Source organism: Pleurodeles waltl, chromosome 7, assembly GCF_031143425.1.
Source record: "Pleurodeles waltl isolate 20211129_DDA chromosome 7, aPleWal1.hap1.20221129, whole genome shotgun sequence".
NCBI classification, from domain to species: Eukaryota; Metazoa; Chordata; class Amphibia; order Caudata; family Salamandridae; genus Pleurodeles; species Pleurodeles waltl.
In genome coordinates this window covers 1044993734-1045016094 of record NC_090446.1, presented here as the reverse complement: position 1 = coordinate 1045016094, position 22361 = coordinate 1044993734, and the positions used below count along the sequence as shown (strand labels likewise).

Genomic DNA, 22361 nt, shown 5'->3' with positions numbered 1-22361 from the left:
TTTACGTCAGCTCCGAGGGTTAGGGAAGGGGGCTATGTTCATACCAACACACACCCTCAGCTGCACAGGAGGGGCAAGGTGCAAACACAGAGCTGGCCGCCCAATGCTTCTCAATGGGGGGGACACACGGGGGTCAGAAAAGAAGCTGCAGGCTTATTTTCAGGTGGTCGGTTCGGAGAAACCAAAGGCTGTACAGGCAGGAGAGCAGCCCAATGAATGTTGCTCGACTATCGGTCAGATTCTCCAAGGGAAGGGGACTGCGGGTGCAGGGATCTCCTTAGGCGTCAGGAGTCTTCGTCGGATCCAGTTGTGGTCAGGGAGGGCCTCCTGATTCAGGGTGCAGGCGTAGTTGTGTTGGTCAGGATGAGTCAGCCCAGGGTGTACTCGAGGTCTGAATCGCATGGGGACCTTCTATGGACCCGGTGGGCCACCTGGATTCGAGCTGTGGGCATTGGTTGCAGAGTGAGCAGGGCTTATGGATCTAGGGCGGTTCTGGATTCCTTTTGGAGGTTTCTTCTGGACAAAGCCACTGTCCTCGGAAAATCTTGGTCCTCTGCTGGGCAGGCAGTCCTCTGGGGGTTTGTAGAGGTCGCTGTTCCTGCAGGATGCGTTGCTTTTTGGTAGTAGGAGTCTTGAAGCTTCAGACAGGCTGGTGGGCTGGGGCCAAGTCAGTTGTTGTCTGTAGTCTTCTCTGCTGGGGGTTGGCTTAGCAGTCATTGTTCTTGAAGTGTCCAGGAATCTGATGAATTAGGTTCAGGGGTGCCCCTAAATATTAGATTTAGGGGAGTCACAGGGTTCAGAGGGCCGTAGCCAATGGCTACTGGCCCTGAGGGTGGCTACACCCTTCCTGTGCCAACTTCTTTTGGGGCCGGGGACACATTCCTATCCCTATTGGTCCTTCTCTTCCAAACCAAGATGGAGGATTGTGCAAGGAGGTGGGGGAGGGTGGGTCACTTCAGCTCTGGACACCTTAGGGGTGGTCCCAGCTGAAGTGGTCACTCCTTGTTTTTCCTAATTTTACCACCGGACCTTCCGCCAAAAGTGGGGCTCGGTCCAAAGGGCAGGCGTATCCACTAGCTGGAGTGCCCTGGGGCACTGTAACAGGAGGCCTGAGCCTTTGAGGCTCACGAGCAGGTGTTACAGTTCCTGCAGGGTGAGGTGTAAAGCACCTCCACCCAGGGTAAGCTTTGTTTCTGGCCTCAGAGAGCACAAAGGCTCCCACCCCTTGGGGTCAGAAACTTGTCTGTTGGTGGCAGGCTGGCAAAGACTGGTCAGCCCTGCACTAATGGGTTGCGTAAAATATAGGGGGTATCTCTAATATGCTATCTGTGTGCACTGTACAATAAATTCAACACTGACAGTGTGGGTTTATTGTGCTGAGAAGTTTGTTACCAAACTTCCCAGCATTCAGTAAAGCCATTATGGAGCTGTGGAGTTTGTAATGATGAGGCCTACTAGAGGGGTGGCTTACCTATGCCACAGGCAGTGGTTTGTGAGCATGGCACCCTGGAAGGGATGCCATGTCGACTTTACCTTTTTCTTCCCACCAGGACACACAATCTGCTGTAGCAGTGTGCATATGCTTGGTGAGGGGTCCCTTATGTTGGAACAATACATGCAGCCCTTAGGGACCCTTCCTGGTCACAGAGCCCTTGGTACCACTGGTACCTATTACAAGGGACTTAGCTGTGTGCCAGGGGTGTGCCAATTGTGGAAACAATGGTACATTTTAGGGAAAGAACACTGGTGCTGGGGCCTAGTTAGCAGGATCCCAGCACACACGTATTCGAGTTAGCATCAATACCAGGAAGAACGTGTGTGTGGGGGGGTAACCATGCCAAAAGGGGCACTTTCCTACAGGAGATAGTTGGGATCCTGTGCTGGTTGGAGTTGTCTAGGGTTGGGGTGGAAGTAGGAGGACAGGGAGGAGAGAAGGTTTAGCGTAACTGAATGCAGTACCTTGCAAGTAGGTTGATAATGTCAGCTTGGGAGCAAATTGGTGTGAATTTTGTGTGACAAGGTAAGTGACTCCTCCTAGGTATTGATTGGCATTTGTCTGTTTTCTTGATTTTATTTTAGCACTTTATATATGGCTCACAAAGAGAACCACTATAGTTCATTTCAGTTTCCAAAAGTTAAAACTCACTGCTGTGACATAGCAAGAGTTGATAAAACTTGTTCGCAATTGTTGCAGTGTCATAAAGGCCTTCCAGGCAAGGCTGACAGAGCTCTCTGAGAGCCTGTCAACGCAGGTGTGCTAGTCTAGTTTGAATGATAGCAGAAAGCACATCTGCAACAGAGTGAAGGAAAGCAGTGGTTGGTCAAAGATGTCATGTTATCTATTTTACCTTTTGGACAAGGATACATAATAAAGACCATGTTATAAATGTTCATTGATTACTTCTCTTCACATTGCGTAGTAGTACAAAGCAGAGCATATTATTTTGGGGGCCATACATAACACAACATTATAGATAGATAAAAAGTAAATTACAACGATATTTTTCACCTCTGGTTTCTGAGTGACATCATAGACAACTTGAGCTTTGCTCTTGTTGTCTATTTTATGTCACTCAGCACCCTTTGTTGAAAAATGTCACCGTAATTCAGTGTTACCCATTTATAATTCTATGTTATGCATGGCCTCCACAGTAATTGTTTTTTGTTTACACGAGATTCTAAATCTGGTACCTAACTGCTATGAGGTAGCAACTGTTGATATCAAAACTCATTACCCACTGTTGTTGTTATGTCATAAAGGCCTTCCAGGCAAACCTGGCAGGGCTCTCTATGAGCCTGTGAGTGCAGTATTACTTGTATGCTTTGACTGAAAGCAGAAAGCACAGCTGCAGGAGGGGGAAGAAGGCACAGATGGTGGGATGGTTGAGGGTGGCAGGTGAGTTTCTTTTTTTCCACGTTTGGGTCAAGGAGGAGAGACCATGTTATGTATGGCTCCCCATTACTCCTCTGCCACTGTGAAGCAGTTTGAAAGCAGTGGCAGATGATTTTGGGGGTCCATTCATAACATAAAATTATAGATGGGTGAAAAGCGAATTACAGGGACATTTTTTCACCTCAATGTTTTGAGTGACAGCATAGACAACTGGAACTGTCACTCAAAACCCCTTGGTGAAAAAGAATCCCATAATTCACTGTTACTCATCTATAATTCTATATGTTGACGGTAGCATATCACGACTATCATCCATCCTGTGCTTTAAGGGGTCAGGTGGTGTCATGAATTGATTGCCTACACTTCCTCTATTTGAAAGGGAGAAAGAAGAACTGATCCTTATGAAAGAATGTTTTTAACTTATGTATGTATGTACAACGTTTATGGTTTTATAGCCGAAATAAAGTATATTGGATTGGAAAGGTAGAATACCTTGACATTTAAGCAGTATTTCTATCTCAATCAATGCATTCACCTCTACTGACAAATTATGTTCACTGTTAAGAAAATATTTGAGAGTTCCATTTTGATGTACCAGTTACTAACTAGTATTGCATTTTTCCCTAGGAAAGCAGTTTCGTGTTTTATTCCTCAGCACAGTCAGGACACGACACACGTGCAAACATAAACAGACCCCAATCAAGAGGAAGGAACAACTCCTTGAGGATTCCACAGAAGACCTAGATTATGGTTTTTTATCAAACTACAAACTTCTTAACACCGCTATTACAAGGGCTCAGTCTTTAGTGGCAGTAGTGGGGGATCCAGTAGCTCTTTGTTCCATTGGGAGATGCAGGTACAGTAGATGCATGCTTTTCCAAATAAATACTAAGATTGCCTCCGTGTAAAGTAATGTAATGTTTAATGTTTTGTAGATAATCTATAGTTTTTGCAATTTGTACGATATGTACTTTTTTAATATACCATAAATCAAGCCACTACGCTGTTAATCACTTTTTCTCTGGAAATCTTGATACACTAAAAAATATGTTCGTTTTTTCAGAAATAGAAGCTAGTGACATTCCTTGATAGCCTGCAAACAATGCTACATAGAATACCCAGAAGTGATTTTATTATTATTACTGATAGAAAAACCAGTATTTATTTATTTTATGTTGGTTGGTTAACATGGCATTTCCATGTGTTTCTTAGCAGGACAGTTGTTCTCAGTGCTGTTTGTCTAAAGTAATTGTTCTCTTTTTATATTACACATTGCATTGTATACCAGTAAACATGCATTATGCCATATGGGACGCTTTGGGTGGCGAGAGGGAGGACTATTGCTCCCAGCATACATAGGGGCCCCCAGGAGGCGGGTCCTGTGTCACCCTCTGCAGTTGGCGCTATAAAGTGCGAGGACTTCTCCTGCAGCGTGGTGTCTGCACCCATCAGAGACAGGAAGAGGCGCGTTGGGGCCACCACCCCCTTTGGTTTATTCTCCAGAGGTTGTACTAAAAGGGGGTTGGTCACTCTCTGAAGTGACCCACCTATCAGAGGGGGTCAGAGACATCATCTACCTGGCCTCACCAATCAGATGCTCCCAAGGGCCTCTGCACATCTTACTTCCAAGATAGCAGAATCAAGTGGCCACCTGTCAGAGCTCTGGGGACCTCCCTGGGGGAGGAGCTGGACAAGGGGGGGTAGTCACTCCTCTGTCCCTTGTGTAGTTTTTCAGTAGAGCAGGAACTGGGAGTTCCTGAACTGTGCAAACCTAATTATGCAAGAAGGGCACCAGATGGGCCCTTCAAAGCAGTCGGGTGGTGCTCAGGGGCAACCCCGACCCTTAGACACCAAATACACTGGGAGAGATGGTCCCACCTCTTACTTGCAGGAAATTGTTTGTTCTGCCTCTCGGGCCTGAGCTTGGCTAACCAGCAGGAGGGCAAAACAGTGTCTGGGGTCAGCAGCAACGTGGGCTGGCAGGTAGATCCCATAAGGCTGCACTGGCAGAACTGGAAGATCCACTAAGAAACCCCCAGAATACATGCTATCATGCAACTAACATTGGAATCTGTGTAGTTGCATGATTCCAACATGTTTGATACCAAAAATGCCTAGGTTCTGAGAAGCCATTGTGTAGTTGGACCACTCCTGTTGACTAGTGTCAACTACGTATCTGAAGATGGCTTCCCCGCTCTTAGAGTCCAGGAATTGGCCCGGGGTCTGTAGGTGCACCCTGCTCATGCTGGGGTACCCTCACACTTGGAGACATGCACCCTGCTCTTGGGCTGAACAGCCTACCGGAGGGGTGGCTTACAATGTCTAAGTGCAGTGGTGAGGTTTGGTGGGGAAAGGGTGCATGCACCATTTCATGCAGGCTGCAATGGCAGACCTGTAGTAACTGTTTGCAGGGGCTCCCATGGGTGGCATACTACATGCTGCAGCAAATGTGGGACCTCTGGTGTACCAGTGCCCTTGGTACCTAAGTACCATATACTAGGGACTTACAGGGGTACACCAGTATGCCAATTATGTGGTGTAAAAGTTGTTTACCAACTAAATATAGGGGATAGAACACTGACACTGGTTAGCAGGATCCCGGTGTACTACAATCAAAACACACTGACACCAGGCAAAATGTGGGGGTAAATAAGTCAGAAAGATCTTACTTTCTTACCCTAGCCAACCCAATTTCCAGAGAAGAAATCATTCACACTATCAGAACTATCCTGTCTGGAAAAGCCCCAGGACCAAACGGTTGACCAGTCAAATTTTATAAAACTTTCAATGAAACATTTATTGACGCTCTAAGGAGCACTCTAACCCACTTCACTACCTCGGGCGCAGTCACAGGATCTGCATCTGAGCTCATTATTTTAGTCATACACAAAGATGGGATGAACATTTCTGACCCTAAAAAGTTCAGACCTGTGTGTTTTATTAACATGGAAGCAAAAATATACGTAAAGATACTTGCTAGCTGTTTTGCTCCCCTTATCACTAAACTAGTCCACCCTAGTACACAGTCTGGATTTATTAAGGGTTGTTTAGCGAGAGATCACATTAGTCTCTCTGCACAGATTATCGGAAGTGCCTCCAACCCCCTTTCTCCGACAGCAGGAGCCATTCTCGTGAAACATGACATGAGGCAAAAATGCCTTGCAGTGGCCCTATACCATAACCCCTCAGCCAGAATAAGAATCAATGGTTCAACCTCCGAACTGTTTTCCTTACAACAAGGTACACTTCACAGATGCCCCCTATCCCCTGCTGTTCTTTCCTACTTGCACTTCACCCTTTGCTTCTCTTGCTTAATGAAGCCACTGATATCCTGGGCATTTCCTTCGATAACACACCCTATAAAACAGATCTACGCCAATGACATTCTGATATTCACAGAATGCCCTGATCCTGCAATCACAGTGATGCTGTCCAATATTGCTTGATTCACCCAATTCTCTGGTTACTCACCAAATAAGGACAAAACAGAGATCCTTCCTCTTAATGTCAACTGTTGCTCGTTGGTACTTGGCTCATCCAACTTTCATTGAAAATCTTCCATCAGATGATTTGGTTTTGTAATGACCTCGCTGAGTCGGGTCTCACCAATGAGCATGACCCTCTGAATAAAATAAATGATTAATTAGCCATGTGGACACCGAAACACATATCTTGGCGGGATAGACTGGAGACCATCAAGATGATGGTTTCACCCTTAGTTAACTTATTAGCCAGCATGATCCCAACACACCTCTTTGCAGTACCCCTCCGCTTTTTGCCTGATATCTGATGCTAACTTGACTAGATGTGTGCTGGGATCCTGCTAACTATGTCCCAGCAACTGTGTTCTTTCCCTAAAACTGTACCATTGGTTCCCCAATAGGCACACCTTTGGCACATAGATAAGTCCCTTGCAAAAGGTACCAGTGGTACCAAGGTCCTTGTGTCCAGAGAGGGTCCCTAAGGGCTGCAGCATATATTGTGCCACCCTAAGGGACACCTCACCAAAGACATGCACATTGCCATTGCAGGTTGTGTGTGTTGATGGGGCGAGAAAGTTAAAATCAACATGGCATCCCTCTCAGGGAGCCATGCCCACAAACCACTGCCTGTGGCATAGGTAAGTCGCCCCTCTAGACCACTCTAGAAGGCCTTATAGCCCTAAGACAGGGTGCACTATACCACAGATGAGGGCATATCTTAGCGATATCCCCTATATTTTACCCAACTATTTAGCGCAGGGCTGACCAGCTGTGCCAACCTGCCACTAACAAACAAGTTTTTGACCCCATTTGGTGAAAGCCTTTGTGCTGTCTGGGGTCAGGAAAAAAGCCTGCTCTGGGTGGAGGTGCTTCACACCTTCACCCTGCAGGAACTGCAACACTTGGCGTTGAGCCTCAAAGGCTCAGGCCTCCTGTTATAGTGCCCCATGGCACTCCAGCTAGTGGAAATGAATGCCCCCTCCCACTGGACCAAATCTGACTTATTGTGGCAGGTCTGGCAGGAAAATTAGGAAAAACCAGGAGTGACCACTTTAGCTGGGACTACCCTTAAGATGTGTACATAGTTGAAATGACCCCCTCCTTGCAGAATCCACCATCTTGGTTTGGAAGACTGTTTCAACCAGGACAACCCACGCGCCAAACCTCCCTGTCCAACAACCAACACCAACAAACCCACTATCTCCACCTGGACACCCCTCTCCACTGAAGATACATTGAAAACTATGAAGTCCATCCACTCCGGGGCCCCCACAGACCCATACCCCTATCACATCTTCAACAGAGCTGCAGACACCATCGTCCCCAAGCTCTGCCTCACCGTCAACTGCTCACTAGGTCGACTGGAAACACGCCAAGATCAACTCCCTCCTCAAGAAACCATCAGCTGACCCCGCGACCTCAAAAATTTCAGGCCCATCTCCCTACTTCCATTTCCTGTGAAAGTCATAGAAAAAGCAGTCAACAGCCAACTCACTACATTCCCAGAAAGCCACTACATCCTCAACATCTCCCAATCCGGATTCAGGTCAAACCACAGCACCGAAACAGCCCTCCTGTCCGCAGCAGACGACATCTGCTACCTACTGGACAATGGAGAGATGGCGGCACTCATTCTACTTGACCACTCGGCAGCGTTTGACAGATTCTCCCAGCGCACCCTGATAAGAAGACTCCACGAAGCCGGCGTTAGAGACAAGGCCCTCCACTGGATCCAATCCTTCCTATCCGGCAACACACAACGAGCCCCGTACCTTGCAGAACCCACACACACCACCTGCGGAGTGCCCCAAGGATCCTCCCTCAGCCCCACGCTGTTCAACATCTACATGGACCCGCTAGCCACCATCGTCAGAAGCTATGGAATAAACATAATCTCTTACGCTGACGCCAACTCATCCTTTCCCTCTCCAACGAACCAGACAAAGCCATACACAACTTCCACGAGGCATGAAAGCAGACACCAACTGGTTGAGAGATAGCTGCCTTCAACTCAACATAAACAAGTCCGAGGCTCCCAACCTGGGCCCCCGATCCAACGCAGGGAACGACTACTGGTGGTCACACACCCACCCCTGCCAGCCACGCCCGCAACCTCGAAATCATCCTGGTCCCCGACCTCAGCATGAACTATCAGATCAACGCAGTCACCTCCACCTGCTTCCGCACCCTCTGCCTCCTATGCAAGACCTTCAAATGGATCCCCCTTGAGCATAGAAAGACCGTCACACTCCCTCATCACCAGCAGACTAGACTAGACTACGGCAACGCACTCTATGCTGAAATCAACAAAAAACTCACCCACAAATTGCAAAACGTCCAGAACGCTGCTGCCAGATTGATCCTCGACCTACCCTAACACTGCCACATTGCACAACGCCTACGCACACGGCACTGGCTCCCTATAAAAAAAATAGAATCACTTTCGAAATTCTCACCTATACACACACATCCCTCCACAACACCGGACCTGCCTACCTTAACCAGCGACTCAACTTCCCCGTGCCCCACAGGACCCTACGCTCAGCCCAGCTCTCCCGCATAGAATGACCCCACATCAGGAAAACCAGGACAGGAGGACGCTCCTTCTCCTACCTTGCTCCACAACCTGGAGCGCCCTACCCAACCACATCAGACAAACCACCTCCCTTCCCAGCTTCCCGAAGGAACTGAAGACATGGCTTTTCTAATCCACCTCAGGTACACGCTACACATGCAGTATAATGCACCCGAGCCTTGAGACCCTAACAGGTGAGTTACTCCACTCTATAAACTCTGATTGATTGATTGAGGAGAGGGACCAATAGGGATAGGATTGTGCCCCCTTCCCCAAAGGGAGTGGGCATATGAAGGGTGTAGCCACCCTCAGGGACAATAGCCATTGGCTACTGCCCTCTGATCCCTGTTATGCCTCTAAATCTAGTATTTAGGGGCACCCCTGAACCTTACGCACCAGATTCCTGGTGACCTCAAGAAGAAAGGAGGGTTGACAAGCCGACCCCAACAGCGAAGACTCCAGATGACAACTGACTTGGCCCTAGCCTTACCAGCCTTTCTGCAGCTTCAATAACCCCTCCTCCAAAAAGGCAAAGCATCCTGCTGGACCAGTGACCTCTACAAACCCTCAGAGGACTGCCTGCCCATCTGAGGACCAGGAACTCCTGAGGATAGCGGCTCTATCCCTTCCTTTACAGCTCCTCTTCTTCCAGAATCCATGTTTGTGTTCCTCCTTTCTTGTCCTGTTCTTGCAAATTTCCTTTTCTAAGTCCTGTGATCTGATAGAGACTTCTAGTTGCAGATTCCTTACCTTTGAATTTCCCCAGGCGTCGTACTTGATTCAGAGAATTTTTCTTCGAGAAAGTAGCCCTGCGCACCGCTAGGTAGCGTCGGTCGACTCCGCGGGCATAGTTGGCATTGTTGTCACCGTGATGACGTTGTGGTATACAGGCGCCACCCCGGCTGACGCATAATGCCGGTGATGGATCCGCCCCTCATGTGCCTCTGGTGTTAGGAGCGCAACCACGACCTGAAGTCATGCTCCGAATGTCTGCCCATGAACCCAAAAGCTTTGAGAGAGCGGTTCCTGACACTCATGGCGGCCTGGCTCTTGACTCCGCATCGGTCCCGGTCCCATTCAAGAGGAAGGTCAGGAGACCGGTCGCAGAGTCCCCACCATTCTTCTTCGTCCAAGTCATATGGACATTCGAGTAAGAAGAATAAGTCGAAGAAGATGAAACGTTCTTCGACTTCACCCCGTCACTCGCACGACGCAACGCAGGAAGAATGTAGACGCTCTAGGCCTCTGTCCTTGGAATATCAGCCTGGGTCCACTCCACGCCTACCAGATTTTCCGAGAGCCGGGGCTACCCCTGCGCCTCATTTTTGGGCAGCCTGACCCACACTTGGTGCCTTCGGGCCCAGGGGAGTTGGTGAGGGCCTCCTCGGGTTCAAAGTCGGTGACTTCGGTCCCGGCTCTGGAGGGCACCTCAGGATCCGCTTCTGGATCTGTCCTGACGCCGGTCGTGCCAATGCGACCTTCCCCAGCATCGGGTCAGAAGTCAACGCTCCTAGCGCAGATTGGGCCCACAATCGAAGTCAACCTTATACTCATTCCCGACGACCCAAGCCGAAACAATGTTGCTCGACGCCAATTCCATTCTCCATGGGCTCTGCTGTGCCCAGGATTTTTCCTGAACCCTATTACTATGGGTATGGATATGGAGGTATTGTAGGGTGGGTCGCTGGACCCTTTAGAAGACTAGCTTGAGCCTGCCCTTGACTGGGTACAGGAATTGGGTGATGCCAGTGGGTTGGACACCTCCCCTGATACTGGCATGTTTTCTCCCCGTACCTTGGCTACGGAGGAGGGAGCGTCTTATTCTATGTTGGTGAGAAGGGCGGCTGAGGTTTTAAACCTCAAGCCTCCTTCTGTAGATGTCAGGTCTAACCTCCTGACTGAAGTGCTTCAGCCTGGGGCCTCCAACTCTGAACCCCTTCTTCCCTTTAATGAGGCACTTACGGACGTCCTACTGGGGACCTGGTCCCAACCCAGCACAGGGGCTCTTGTGAATAGGACGATTGCCGACCGCCATCGGCATGCTCCGAATCACCCAAATGTCCTTACCCAACACCCTACGCCTGAGAGACTTGTCATCCAGGCTTCGTCATCCTCCGGTGCATTCCCTACTGGTCCCCCGGACAGGGAATCTAAAAGACTGGGCAATTTAGGAGGATAAAATGTTTTCTTCTGTCAGTCTAGCGCTGCTGTCCGCGAACACTGCATGCCTTTTGGGCCGCTTTTCCCATACTCTCTGGGATAGTGTCACGCAAGTGCTGCATCAAGTTTTGGAAGAAGCCTGGAACATTCTGTCCCAAGCCATGACAGATGGGAGAGACGCAACCTAGTTCATGAAATGTTGTGGACTGGATATGACCGACTCACTAGGCACATTGCTTGCATCGGCGGTGGCACTGAGATGCCACGCCTGATTAAGGATGTCTGGCTTTTCAGGGGGTGTCCAGCAATCTTTGATGGACATGCCTTTTGATGGCACTCGTCTCTTCGGAGACAAGGCGGGCTCAGCGTTCGAGCGCCTTAAGGATTCCTGGGCTATGGCTTGGTCCCTTGGATTCACAGGCGCTTCTCACCCCCCTCAGTCCGCCTCTTGATCCTTTCGTGGCTATGGAAGGGGCACCCAACCGTGTCCATTTCCACCAGGCCACTGACCTGCACATGCTGTACAGCCTCTGCGCGGACGCGGGATCCACCGAGCTTGTGGATCAGCGAGTCATCTGGCTGCCCAGTCCACCCCTGGCCCCTTCTCTGCCTCAAAACCTTCCTAGTCCATTGGGACATCCATTACCAGTTGGCAGCAGAATTTGCCATCATCTGCCCCATTGGGAATCCATTACCATAGACAGGTGGGTTTTACAGATCGTCTAAAGGGACTACTCCCTCCTCCAGCCATGCCACCATCATTCGATCACCTGTCAGAGGATCATTTGGCACTTCTCTGCGAGGAAGTCAAGTATCTCTTGCCAAGGGAGCCATAGAGAGGGTTCCTTCACCAGAAGTAAGTTGTGGTTGCTATTCCCGCTACTTACTGGTGCCCAAAAAGGACAAGGTTCTTCGCCCTATCCTAGGCCTCCGGTCCCTCAATCTCTTCTTCAAGAAAGAGAAGTCCAAGATATTAACCTTGGCTCAAGTCCTTTCTGCCCTGGACCCTGGAGTCTCGAGGGTTGCGTTGGACTTGCAGGACGCCTATTTCCATATTCCCGTCCTGCCAGCCCACAGATGTTACCTATGATTCGTGGTAGGTCACGAGCACTTTCAGTTCACCGTGTTCCCCTTTGGCCTTACCAGTGCCCCTCAGGTGTTGACAAAAGTGATGGTAGTGGTTGCAGCTCATCTTCGCAGGTTAGGGGTTCCAGTCTTCCCCCTACCTCAACGGCTGGCTGTTGAATGCGGGCATGCCCCAGAAAGTTGTATCCCACCTCCACACTACAACGAACCAACTGCATTCGCTGGGGTTCACTATTAACGTGCCAAAATCACACCTGACTACCTCTCAGATGCTCCCTTTCATCGGAGCTGATTTGGACACAGTGCAGTTTCGGGCTTATCCTCCCGTAAAGCGAGTCCAGGATATTCGGGCTATGATACAGAAGTTTCAGCCTCCATCCTGGGTTTCGGTGAGAATGACTCTGAGGATGCTTGGCCTCATGGCGTCCTGTATTCTGCTGGTCCAACATGCCAGATGGCATATGTGGGCTCTGTAGTAGGACCTGAAGTTCCAGTGGGCGCAGCATCAGGGGAAACTCTCCGACATCGTTCCGATCTCAGAAGTTACTGTGAAAGACCTGCAGTGGTGGTTGTCAAATCCAGATTGGGGCAATGCCACATCCCTGTCCCTTCCCCATCCAGATCTCACTATAGTGACAGGTGCATCACTTCTGGGATGGGGCAGCCACAGGGGTGAGGCGGAGATCAGAGGCCTCTGGGTTCCGGCGGAGTCCGGGTTCTACATCAACCTTGTGGTGCTCTGGGCTATCCGACTTGAATTGAAAGCATTCCTTTCCTCTCTCAAAGGGAAAGTAGTGCAGATTTTCACTGACAACACCACTGCCATGTGTTATTGCAACAAGCAGGAGTGGGGTCGTGGACCCTTTGTCAAGAGGCTCTTTGCTTCTGGACATGGCTGGAATGTCAGGGCATTTCCCTGGTGGTTCAACATCTGGCAGGCTCTTTGAACATCAGAGCAGATGAACTCAGCCATCGATGCGTAGTCGATCATGAATGGCGTCTCCATCCGGAGGTGGCGCAAGGCCTCTTTCCGCATTGGGGAGATCTGTGGTTAGATCTGTTTGCCTCCGCAGAGAACGCGCAATGCCAGCTTTTTTGCACGTTGGAGTTTCCAAGGCGGCAGTCGCTCTGCGATACTTTTCGTCATGAGTGGAACTCAGGCCTCCTGAGCGCCTTCCTGCCAATACTACTTCTGCCCAGGGTTCTGAAGAAGCTCAGGCAAGACCGGGCCCAAGTAGTTTTGGTGGCTCCAGACTGGGCACGAAGAGTCTGGTATCCCGAGCTCTTGAGCATAGCCATCGATCCTCCAATCAGACTGCCCCTTCGGGAGGATCTTCTGTCCGCAGCAGCAGTGGACGGTTATCCACCCGAACCTGTCCAGTTTCCGCCTCCTTGCGTGGATATAGAGCAGCGACAGTTGATGGCTTTTGACCTTCCACCCGAAGTCTGTAATATCATCTTGGCAGCCAGGCATCCCTCCACCAAAACGGTATATGCCTGTCGGAAGAAATTTGTGGCATGGTGTAGCAACAAATCTGTAGATCCCCTCTCTTCACCTCTCTCAGAGGTTCTCCTCTTTATTCTCTCTTGCCCAGCAGGACTCTGCTATGGGCACCCTCAAGGGATATTTTTCTGCCAGCTCTGCCTTCTTACAACTACCAGACCAACCTTCTGTTTTGAAATCTCCCATTGTTGGGATGTTTCTTAAGGGCCCCACTCAAACTTCTCCTCCCGTCCCGTTCATCATGCCCCAGTGGGATTTGAACTTGGTCCTCACATACCTCATGTGCGCCCCTTTCGAGTCGCTCCACAACTGTCCTTTACGGCTCTCAACCCTTAAGACAGCTTTCTTGATTGCCATTTCCTCTGCTCACAGAGTTAGTGAGCTTCAGGCTCTTTCTTCGAAGCCACCATTACTAGAAATGCATCTTGACAAAGTGGTGCGTTGTACCAGGACTTCCTTTCTTCCCAAAGTGGAAACTCCTTTTCATGTAGGCCAATCTCTCACCTAGCCTACTTTTTACGCACACCCACACCCCTCTCATGAGGAGGAGAGACTCCACTGTCTGGATCCCAAAAGAACATTGGTGTTCGATCTAGATCATACCAAAGATTTCTGGGTAGAAGATCAATTCTTTGTGGGATATGTGGGTACAAAGAAAGGGAAGGCGGTGCAGAAGAGGACCATCTCACGATGGGTAATCCTCTGCATCAAGATATGCTACGCTTTGGTGAAAAAGCAACCCCCTGAGGGTTTGCGCGCTCATTCAACCAAAGCAGTTGCTGTTACCACAGCGTTAGCATGTGGCGTTCCATTCCTGGATATGTGCCATGCTGCAACGTGGGCCACCTTTTGTACGTTCACCAAGCACTACTGCCTGGACAGTCAGGTCCGCAGGGACGGCTATTTTGGCTGTTCGGTCCTGCAGGACTTTTTGCTATGATCTTAGTTTGCAGCCCACCACTGGGAATGGTATTGCTCTGGTATCTTTTCAAAGGTAAGGAATCTGCAACTTGAAGTTTCTATCAGATGTACAAGTTACTTAACTTCGGTAACGATATATCTGGTAGAGACATATTCTAGTTGCAGATTCCTTACCGACTCGCCCATCCTTCCCACACTGCGAACTGATTTCTAGGGACGTGTACTTCCCTCTAAGGGCCCTAGTTTTGGAGTACCATTCTCAGTGTTCTTCATGGCTCTGTGCTACTGGCATGGAAATTTGTGAAAAGAAACTGATGTCAGCGTGCCAGTCTGGCGCCTATATACAACTGCGATGTCATCACGGCAACCACGATGCCAGCGACTCCCAAAGGTAAGGAATCTGCAACTAGAATATGTCTCTACCAGATATATCGTTACCGAAGGTAAGTAACTTGTTCGTTAGGTCTTGGGATGACCAGTTACTTACCTCTGCTCTTCTGATCGCTGGGGGTCTTTTAGGCACTCACCTGTTGGGGTCCCGCGTTCACCCAGCGTCCCTCTAACTACTCAATAGCCTTGGGTGGGGGCCTTCACTTACCATTCCACTATTTTAGTATGTGGTTTGACCCCCCACAAGGGCCCTAGCTACTTTCTACAATTACTTAATAATGCTTAATATTTCCTATGCTCATTCCTAATTATTACTGTGTAAATACTTAGGGTGCACTTGCCTCCATTTGGGAGTACGTATATTTTTATAACACTATGTGGTTCCTTTCAGGTGTGAGAAGTTACTGTGTGACTGTTGCAAGTGCTTTACACTCCTCCTAGATAAGTCTTGGCTGCTCATCCACAGCTACCTCTAGTGAGCCATGACTTCCTAGACACTGTCTTCATTTCACTAATAGGGGTTGCCTGGACCTGGTATAAGGTGCCAACACCGTAGGTGTCCACCACACACAATGCCAGCTTCCTACATTGGTGGTGCAACGGTTGGATAAAACACTTGCAGTTGCCTTACCACTCCGAAAACTAGTAGCTTTTCTAAAGGAAAGCCCACTATTAGTCTACAGAGTATGTGGTACTTAGTGATTAGGTCCACTAGCTAGTTTGGGTAAGTTGGGGGTCTGGCATAGCCCTTTCTCAAAAACTCCTAGGAGGTCTGGTTAATTAGAGTAGGTCGGTGCACCTACACTACTCTAGGGAGAATGTCTTCAGTGGAAAACACAACCCAGGCCCCAGACTCTCACTATGAGAGCTGCACTTTTCAGAAGTGGAGGGAGATGTGTGCATCTAGGAAGCTGAAGACCGGGAGAAATCACAACAAGAGCCTACATCTGGGATTATTATTCCAGGAAGACCAGGAAATCTTAGGCAGCCAAGAGGAGGAAGAAGTAAGACTGACCCTTCAGTCCCAGATAAGGTAGACTTAGGCTACGGTGAGGAGGGTCAGGGAGAAACTGGGGGACACCATAGCCCTGTTAGGAGCACTCTAGGTTGTGAAAAGGGGAGTCACTGAAGTAGGCCCACTTTTACTCCTGGGGGTTGGTACAAATGGACTCTAATAGGAGGGATAGGTCTTCATCTTTCCACACCCCGTCTCAAGGACCTCCTATGAGACAGACCACTCTAACTGGGGCGAGAGGGGAAGTCCCTAGATAGGGAATTCCAGAGACTGAAGTTAGACCAGGCCAAACTGAGGTTGCAACTGCAACAGTTTGTTCTAGAGAGGATGGCCCTGGCAGTGGAAAGGGAAAGACAGTATTTGGGGCTAGGTCCCCATGGTGGCAACAACAATTTTAGGGACACCAGGGCCAGGGAGGACTCCTATGACTCTAGGAATCTGAGTAAAATAGTCCCACCTTACAACGTGGGAGATGATATATACAAGTGTTTCACTGCCCTAGGAAAGACCTGTAAAGTACATAGGGTCCCTTAAAGACAATGGGCAGCAATCGTGTGGCTCTCCTTGTCTGACAAAGGCAGAGAAAAACTCCTCACTGTCAGGGAGGAAGATGCAGATGACTACCCGGCCTTAGAGAATGCACTCTTAAAAGGATTTGGGATATACAGAATCAAGTTCAGGGAGACTAAAAAGGAGTCCTCCCAGGATTGGGTAGATTTTATTGGCAACTCTGTCAAGGCCCTGGAAGGCTGGTTGCATGTCTGCAAAGAAAGTGATTACCAGGGCTTGTACAAACTTAGTTTGGGAGAGCACATTATTAATAATTGCATTTCTGATCAGCTGCATCAGTACTGGTGGAGTCAGATCTGACCTCTCCCCAAGAACTGGGAAAGAAGGCAGACAAGTGGGTTAGCCCCAGTGTGGGTTGGAACGTTCCCACAAGGGGTGTCCACAAAAAGAAGGATTCTGCAAAGAATCAGGACACGGTGGGGACAAAACCAAAGATAGAGTCTTCATCCGGCACACAAAACTCTAAAGGGATGAGTCTAAGTCCTCTTCCTCTTCCCACAAGAAACTTTGGTCCTACATCTGTAAACAGAAAGGGCATATGGCAAGTGACAGCACCTGTTCTAAGAAGAGCATCAAACCTGCTACTGTTGTATAGCCATTTTAGTTATAACTTCATGCATGTTATTTTAGCACACTAGGCCTGTTGCTGTGCACTTTAAACTAGACATAATTTATTCATCTTTGTTTATTATTTTAACAATAGCCACGTTTGCGGTCTTGTTTTATTTCTCTCTATCTAGCTGTTCTTTGCCTAGGCCAGCATGGTGTTCTCACACAAGACATTTCTTTCACTCTGTGCTTCTCTCAAGGCTGCAGTAAGATAGGTTGCTGGTAAACCTGGTAACGCTTTGTCTCCGGTATTCAAAGAAATATACGCATTGTTATATAGGGACATTTTCTCAGAACATCAACTGTTTTATTACAAAAACATTTACCTGTCGCATACGCATTAGAGGAAGATTCCAGCCAGACACAACTGTATGCTGATTGCTGAGCGCTTTGCTACAGCTGCTTATGCAGACTTCAGTCCCTTGCTCAGGTAAAGGGGACGATGTCTTCCCAAGGGGAACCTGAAGGGCAGAAATAGAGCTTAGCATGCTGTGCTCTAATATAGCCTAGGTAGGAATTAGTCTATTGATTCTAGTGATAATATGGTGGTGGTATTTCTATGCTTCACTCTCCTTGTCACAATTTTCATCCTGTCATGCTTTATCATCCTGGTTGTTGCAGTACATGTTTAATTAGCAAATATGCAGTTGCTTCATTAAAAACCTTATTGAAACATATACTGCCTCTGATCGTCCTTGTATATGTGACCAATGTAACTGAGAGAAACTGATGCAATCTGAGTGACCCCTGAGGAGTCAATTGTGTCATGCGCTCGGCTGCTCAATCATCCCTTCCCTTGGGTGGAGATGAGGCACTGCTAGTTAGCTGGATCAAAAACCCAGATTAGACATACAGGTGTCACCTGAAATGGGTCAGACTTAGTCCCACACCGCAGGCGATTCTGCTGTTCAAATCCAGTAGTCTCATTAAAATAATCAGAGCCTACGTGACACTACTACCACTGCCACTTCTACTGCTAGTGCCCCTAGCAGTAGTAATAGCAATGGTAGTAGTAGTCAGACCAAGAGTGTTGCTGAGCTCACCCTGGGATCTGCAGTGGGTTCTGGGCTAGTCAAGAGAGACCATTAAGGCGTTTCTGGTCTCTGAAAGTGGCATTGACCTCCCTAACTGCTTACCCCCTTAATATGGGTAAGTCCAAGCAGCATCCCCTTATAAATGGTGTTGAGGATGAGGCCTACAGGGACACATCTGCCAGTGTCACAATGGTGACTTAGAAACTAGTGTCACCAGTACAACAGCTTCTTGGTCACACTTACCATGTGACTTATGTTCATAACATTCAGTGCCACCCCATGGCAATTCTTGACTTTAGGTGGGGGGCTACAGGCCCAAAGAAAGTTGTGGTGTCCACTGATCTACCTGTAGAGTGTTTGTTAGGTAATGATTTGGAGACTTTAGCTTGGGTTGAAGTGGAGTTGGAGACCTATGCAGCAATGCTGGGCATCCCTGGGCATATCTTTGCTTCAACCAGGGCACAGGCTAAAAAGCAAAGGGAGCAAGGCGCATTGAAGCCTGGAACAATGGCCCAGTAAGCTCCGAAAAAGAAAGCAGGCAGGGTAAAAATGCCCCTTCTGCTCAGACATCCAATGAGGATACCACTCCTGAGGGAGAGGAACCTACACCTTGGGTGGAACCTTCACCAGAGGAGCTTAAGACTGACACAGCTGAGTTCCTAGGTGCAGGAGGACCCACCAGGGAAGAACTTAGTCTAGAACAAAGGACCTGTCCCACTCTAGAAAGTTTGGGGCAGCAAGCTGCAGCTCTGGAACCGGTGGATGTCAGTGGGTCTCATAGGGTCTACTGGGACAACAGCCTCCTTTATTCTTAGGTAAGGGCCCCCAAAACCGGTGCCACCAGGAGGTTGGCCATTCCTCAGAAGCTTAGGGAATTCTTGTTGACTTTAGCTCATGGGATTCCCATTGCAGGCCATTTGGGGAAAGAAAAACTTGGGACAGACTTGTCCCTCGCTTTCACTGGCCACACATCTAAAGACACAGAGGATTTTTGTTGCTCCTATGTCACCTGGTAAGCCAGTGGCAAGACAAGTGGAATGCCAAAGGCCCCTTTAATTCCACTACCACTGGTTGGGGTTCCCTTTAAAAGGATATGGGTGGATATTGTTGGCCCACTAGACCCTCCAACAGCCTCTGGGAACAGGTTTATACCAGTGGTGGTGGACCATGCCACCGGGTACCCAGAAACAATTCTTCCTAGGACCACTACAGCCCCTGCAATGACCAAGGCACTCCTGGGAATTTTTTTCCAGGGTGGATGTAGGGAAATGTCTCCCTTGGCATGGTTACCACCTAACTTTCTGACTTTTGTTGATGCCAGTTATGATTGAAAGTGTGCTGGGACCCTGCTAACCATGCCCCAGCATTAGTGTTCTTTCCCTAAACTGTATATTTGTTTCCACAATTGGCACAACCCTGGCACACATAGTAGTCCCTTGTAACTGGTACCCCAGGTACCAAGGGCACAGTGGCCAGGGAAGGTCTCTAAGGGCTGCAGCATGTATTATGCCACCCTGGAGACCCCTCATCACAGCTTGTGTGTGCTGGTGGGGAGAAAATGACTGAGTCTACATGGCACTCCCCTCGGGGTTCCATGCCCTCAACCCACTGCCTGTGGCATAGGTAAGTCACCCCTCTAGCAGGCCTTACAGCCCTAAGGCAGGGTGCACCATACCACAGGTGAGGGTATAGTTGCATAAGCACTATGCCCCTACAGAGTCTAAACCAAACCTTAGACATTGTATGTGCAGGGTAACCATAAAGAGTAAATGGTCTGGGAGTCTGTCAGATACGAACTCCACAGTTCCATAATGGCTACACTGAAATCTGGGAAGTTTGGTATCAAACTTCTCAGCACAATAAATGCACACTGATGCCAGTGTGGGATTTATTGCAAAATGCACACATAGGGCATCTTAAAGATGCCCCCTGCATGCCAGTCCAACTCCTAGTGTTAGGCTGACCAGTTCCTGCCAGCCTGCCACAACCAGACGAGTTTCTGACCACATGGGGTGAGTGCCTTTGTCACTCTGCGGCCAGGAACAAAGCCTGCACTGGGTGGAGGTGCTTCTCACCTCCCCCTGCAGGAAGTGTAGCACCTGGCAGTGAGCCTTAAAAGCTCATGTCTGTTGTTACAGTTCCCCAGGGCATCCCTGCTAGTGGAGATGCCCGCCCCTCCGGACACAGCTCCCACTTTTGGCAGCAAGTCCGGAGGAGACAATGAGAAAAACAAGGAGTCGTCAGCCACCAGTCAGGAAAGCCTTTAAGGTGTCCTGAGCTGAGGTGACCCCTTCCTTAGGAAATCCTTCATCTTGTTTTGGAGGATTGTCCCCATAGGATTAGGGATGTGACCCCCACCCCACCGGGAGAAGGCGCAAAGAGGGTGCAGCCACCCTCCAGGACAGTAGCCATTGGCTACTGCTCCCCAGACCTAAACACACCCCTAAATCGAGTATTTAGGGGCAGCCCTGAATCCTGGAAATCAGATTCCTGCAACCTAGAACAAGAAGAAGAACTGCTGACCTGAAAGCCCCGCAGAGACGACAGAGACGACAACTGACTTTGCCCTAGTCCTACCGTCCTGTCTCCAGACTCAAAGAACCTGCACAGCGACGCATCCAGCGGGACCAGCAACCTCTGAGGACTCAGAGGACTGCCCTGCACCCAAAGGACCAAGAACCTCCCAAGAATAGCACAGCACTGTTCAGAAACAGCAACAAACTTGCAACAAAGAAACAACTTTAAAGAGACTCTCACTTCCTGCCAGAAGCATGAGTCTTCACATTCTGCAACTGACTCCCACGGCTCGAGTCCAGGCCAACCAACACCGCAGGGAGGACTCCCTGGTGACTCCCAGGCGACTCCAACGACGTGGACACCCTGGGTCGACCTCCCTGCACCCCCATGGTGACGCCTGCATAGAGGATCCAGAGGCTCCCCCTGACCGCGACTGCCTGGTAACGAAGGAACTAGACGCCTGGACCAAGCACTGCACCCACAGCCCCCAGGACCGAGAGGAACCACCTACCAGTGCAGGAGTGACCAGCAGGTGGCCCTCATCCTAACCCAGTCGGTGGCTGGCCCCAGAAGCCCCCCTGTGCCCTGCCGGCATCGCCAGAGTGACCCCCGGGTCCCTTCAATGCTTTCAATAGCAAACCTGATGCCTACTTTGCACACTGCACCCGGCTGAGGGTGTGTTTTGTGTGCTTGTGTGTGTATCCCCCAGTCCTCTACAAAAGCCCCCCTGGTCTGCTCCCTGAGGACGCAGGTACTTACCTGCTAACAGACTGGAACCAGAGCACCCCTGTTCTCCATAGGTGCCTATATGTTTTATGCTTTGGGGTTGCCTTGAACCCCCCAACGGTGGGCTGCCTATGACCAGGAGACTATGTAAGTGCTTTACTTAATTGAAAAACTAACCAATACTTATCTCCCCCAAGAACTGTTGATTTTTGCACTGTGTCCACTTTTAAAATAGCTATTTGCCATTTTAACCAAAACTGTGTGTACTACTGTTTTAAATCAAAGTTCTATACTTACCTGTGTGAAGTACCTTGCATTTTATGTACTTACCTTAAATCTTGAATCTTGTGGTTCTAAAATAAATTAAGAAAAGCTATTTTTCAATATAAAAACCTATTGACCTGGAGTTAAGTCTTTGTGTGGGTTCCTCATTTATTGCCTGTGTGTGTACAACAAGTGCTTAACACTACCCTCTGATAAGCCTACTGCTAGACTCGCTACCACAAAATAGAGCATTAGTATTTTCTAATTTTGCCACTATCAACCTCTAAGGGGAACCCTTGGACTCTGTGCACACTCTCTCTCACTTTAAGATAGTTTATAAAGAGCCAACTTCCTACAGTGGGTTTTCCCTAAGGAGGTGGTATCAGACAGAGGTGCAAACTTCATGTCTGCATACCTTAAAGTCATGTTGAAGGAGTGTGATGTAACATACAAATTCTCACCACCCCTTGTCACCCACAAACAAGTGGGTTAGTTGAGAGATTTAACAAAACCCTCAAAAGCACGAACATGGGGAACTCTCAGAAAAACTCAGAAGGAGGCGGGATATCCTATTGCCTTGCCTCTTGGCCTACATAGAGGTTCTTCAAAAGGGAG

General features: G+C 49.0%; 1 protein-coding gene across 8 annotated transcripts in view; it reads left to right on the top strand.

Annotated features, from left to right (window-relative positions):
* Positions 1 to 22361, top strand: part of HELZ (helicase with zinc finger) — a 1413339-nt gene that overhangs the window by 944591 nt on the left and 446387 nt on the right. For all 8 annotated transcript variants that reach the window (XM_069199901.1, XM_069199892.1, XM_069199898.1 and 5 more), the window contains one exon: positions 3521 to 3749. In XM_069199901.1, coding sequence (XP_069056002.1) covers positions 3521 to 3749 — 229 coding nt within the window. The remainder of the gene's footprint in view (positions 1 to 3520; positions 3750 to 22361) is intronic.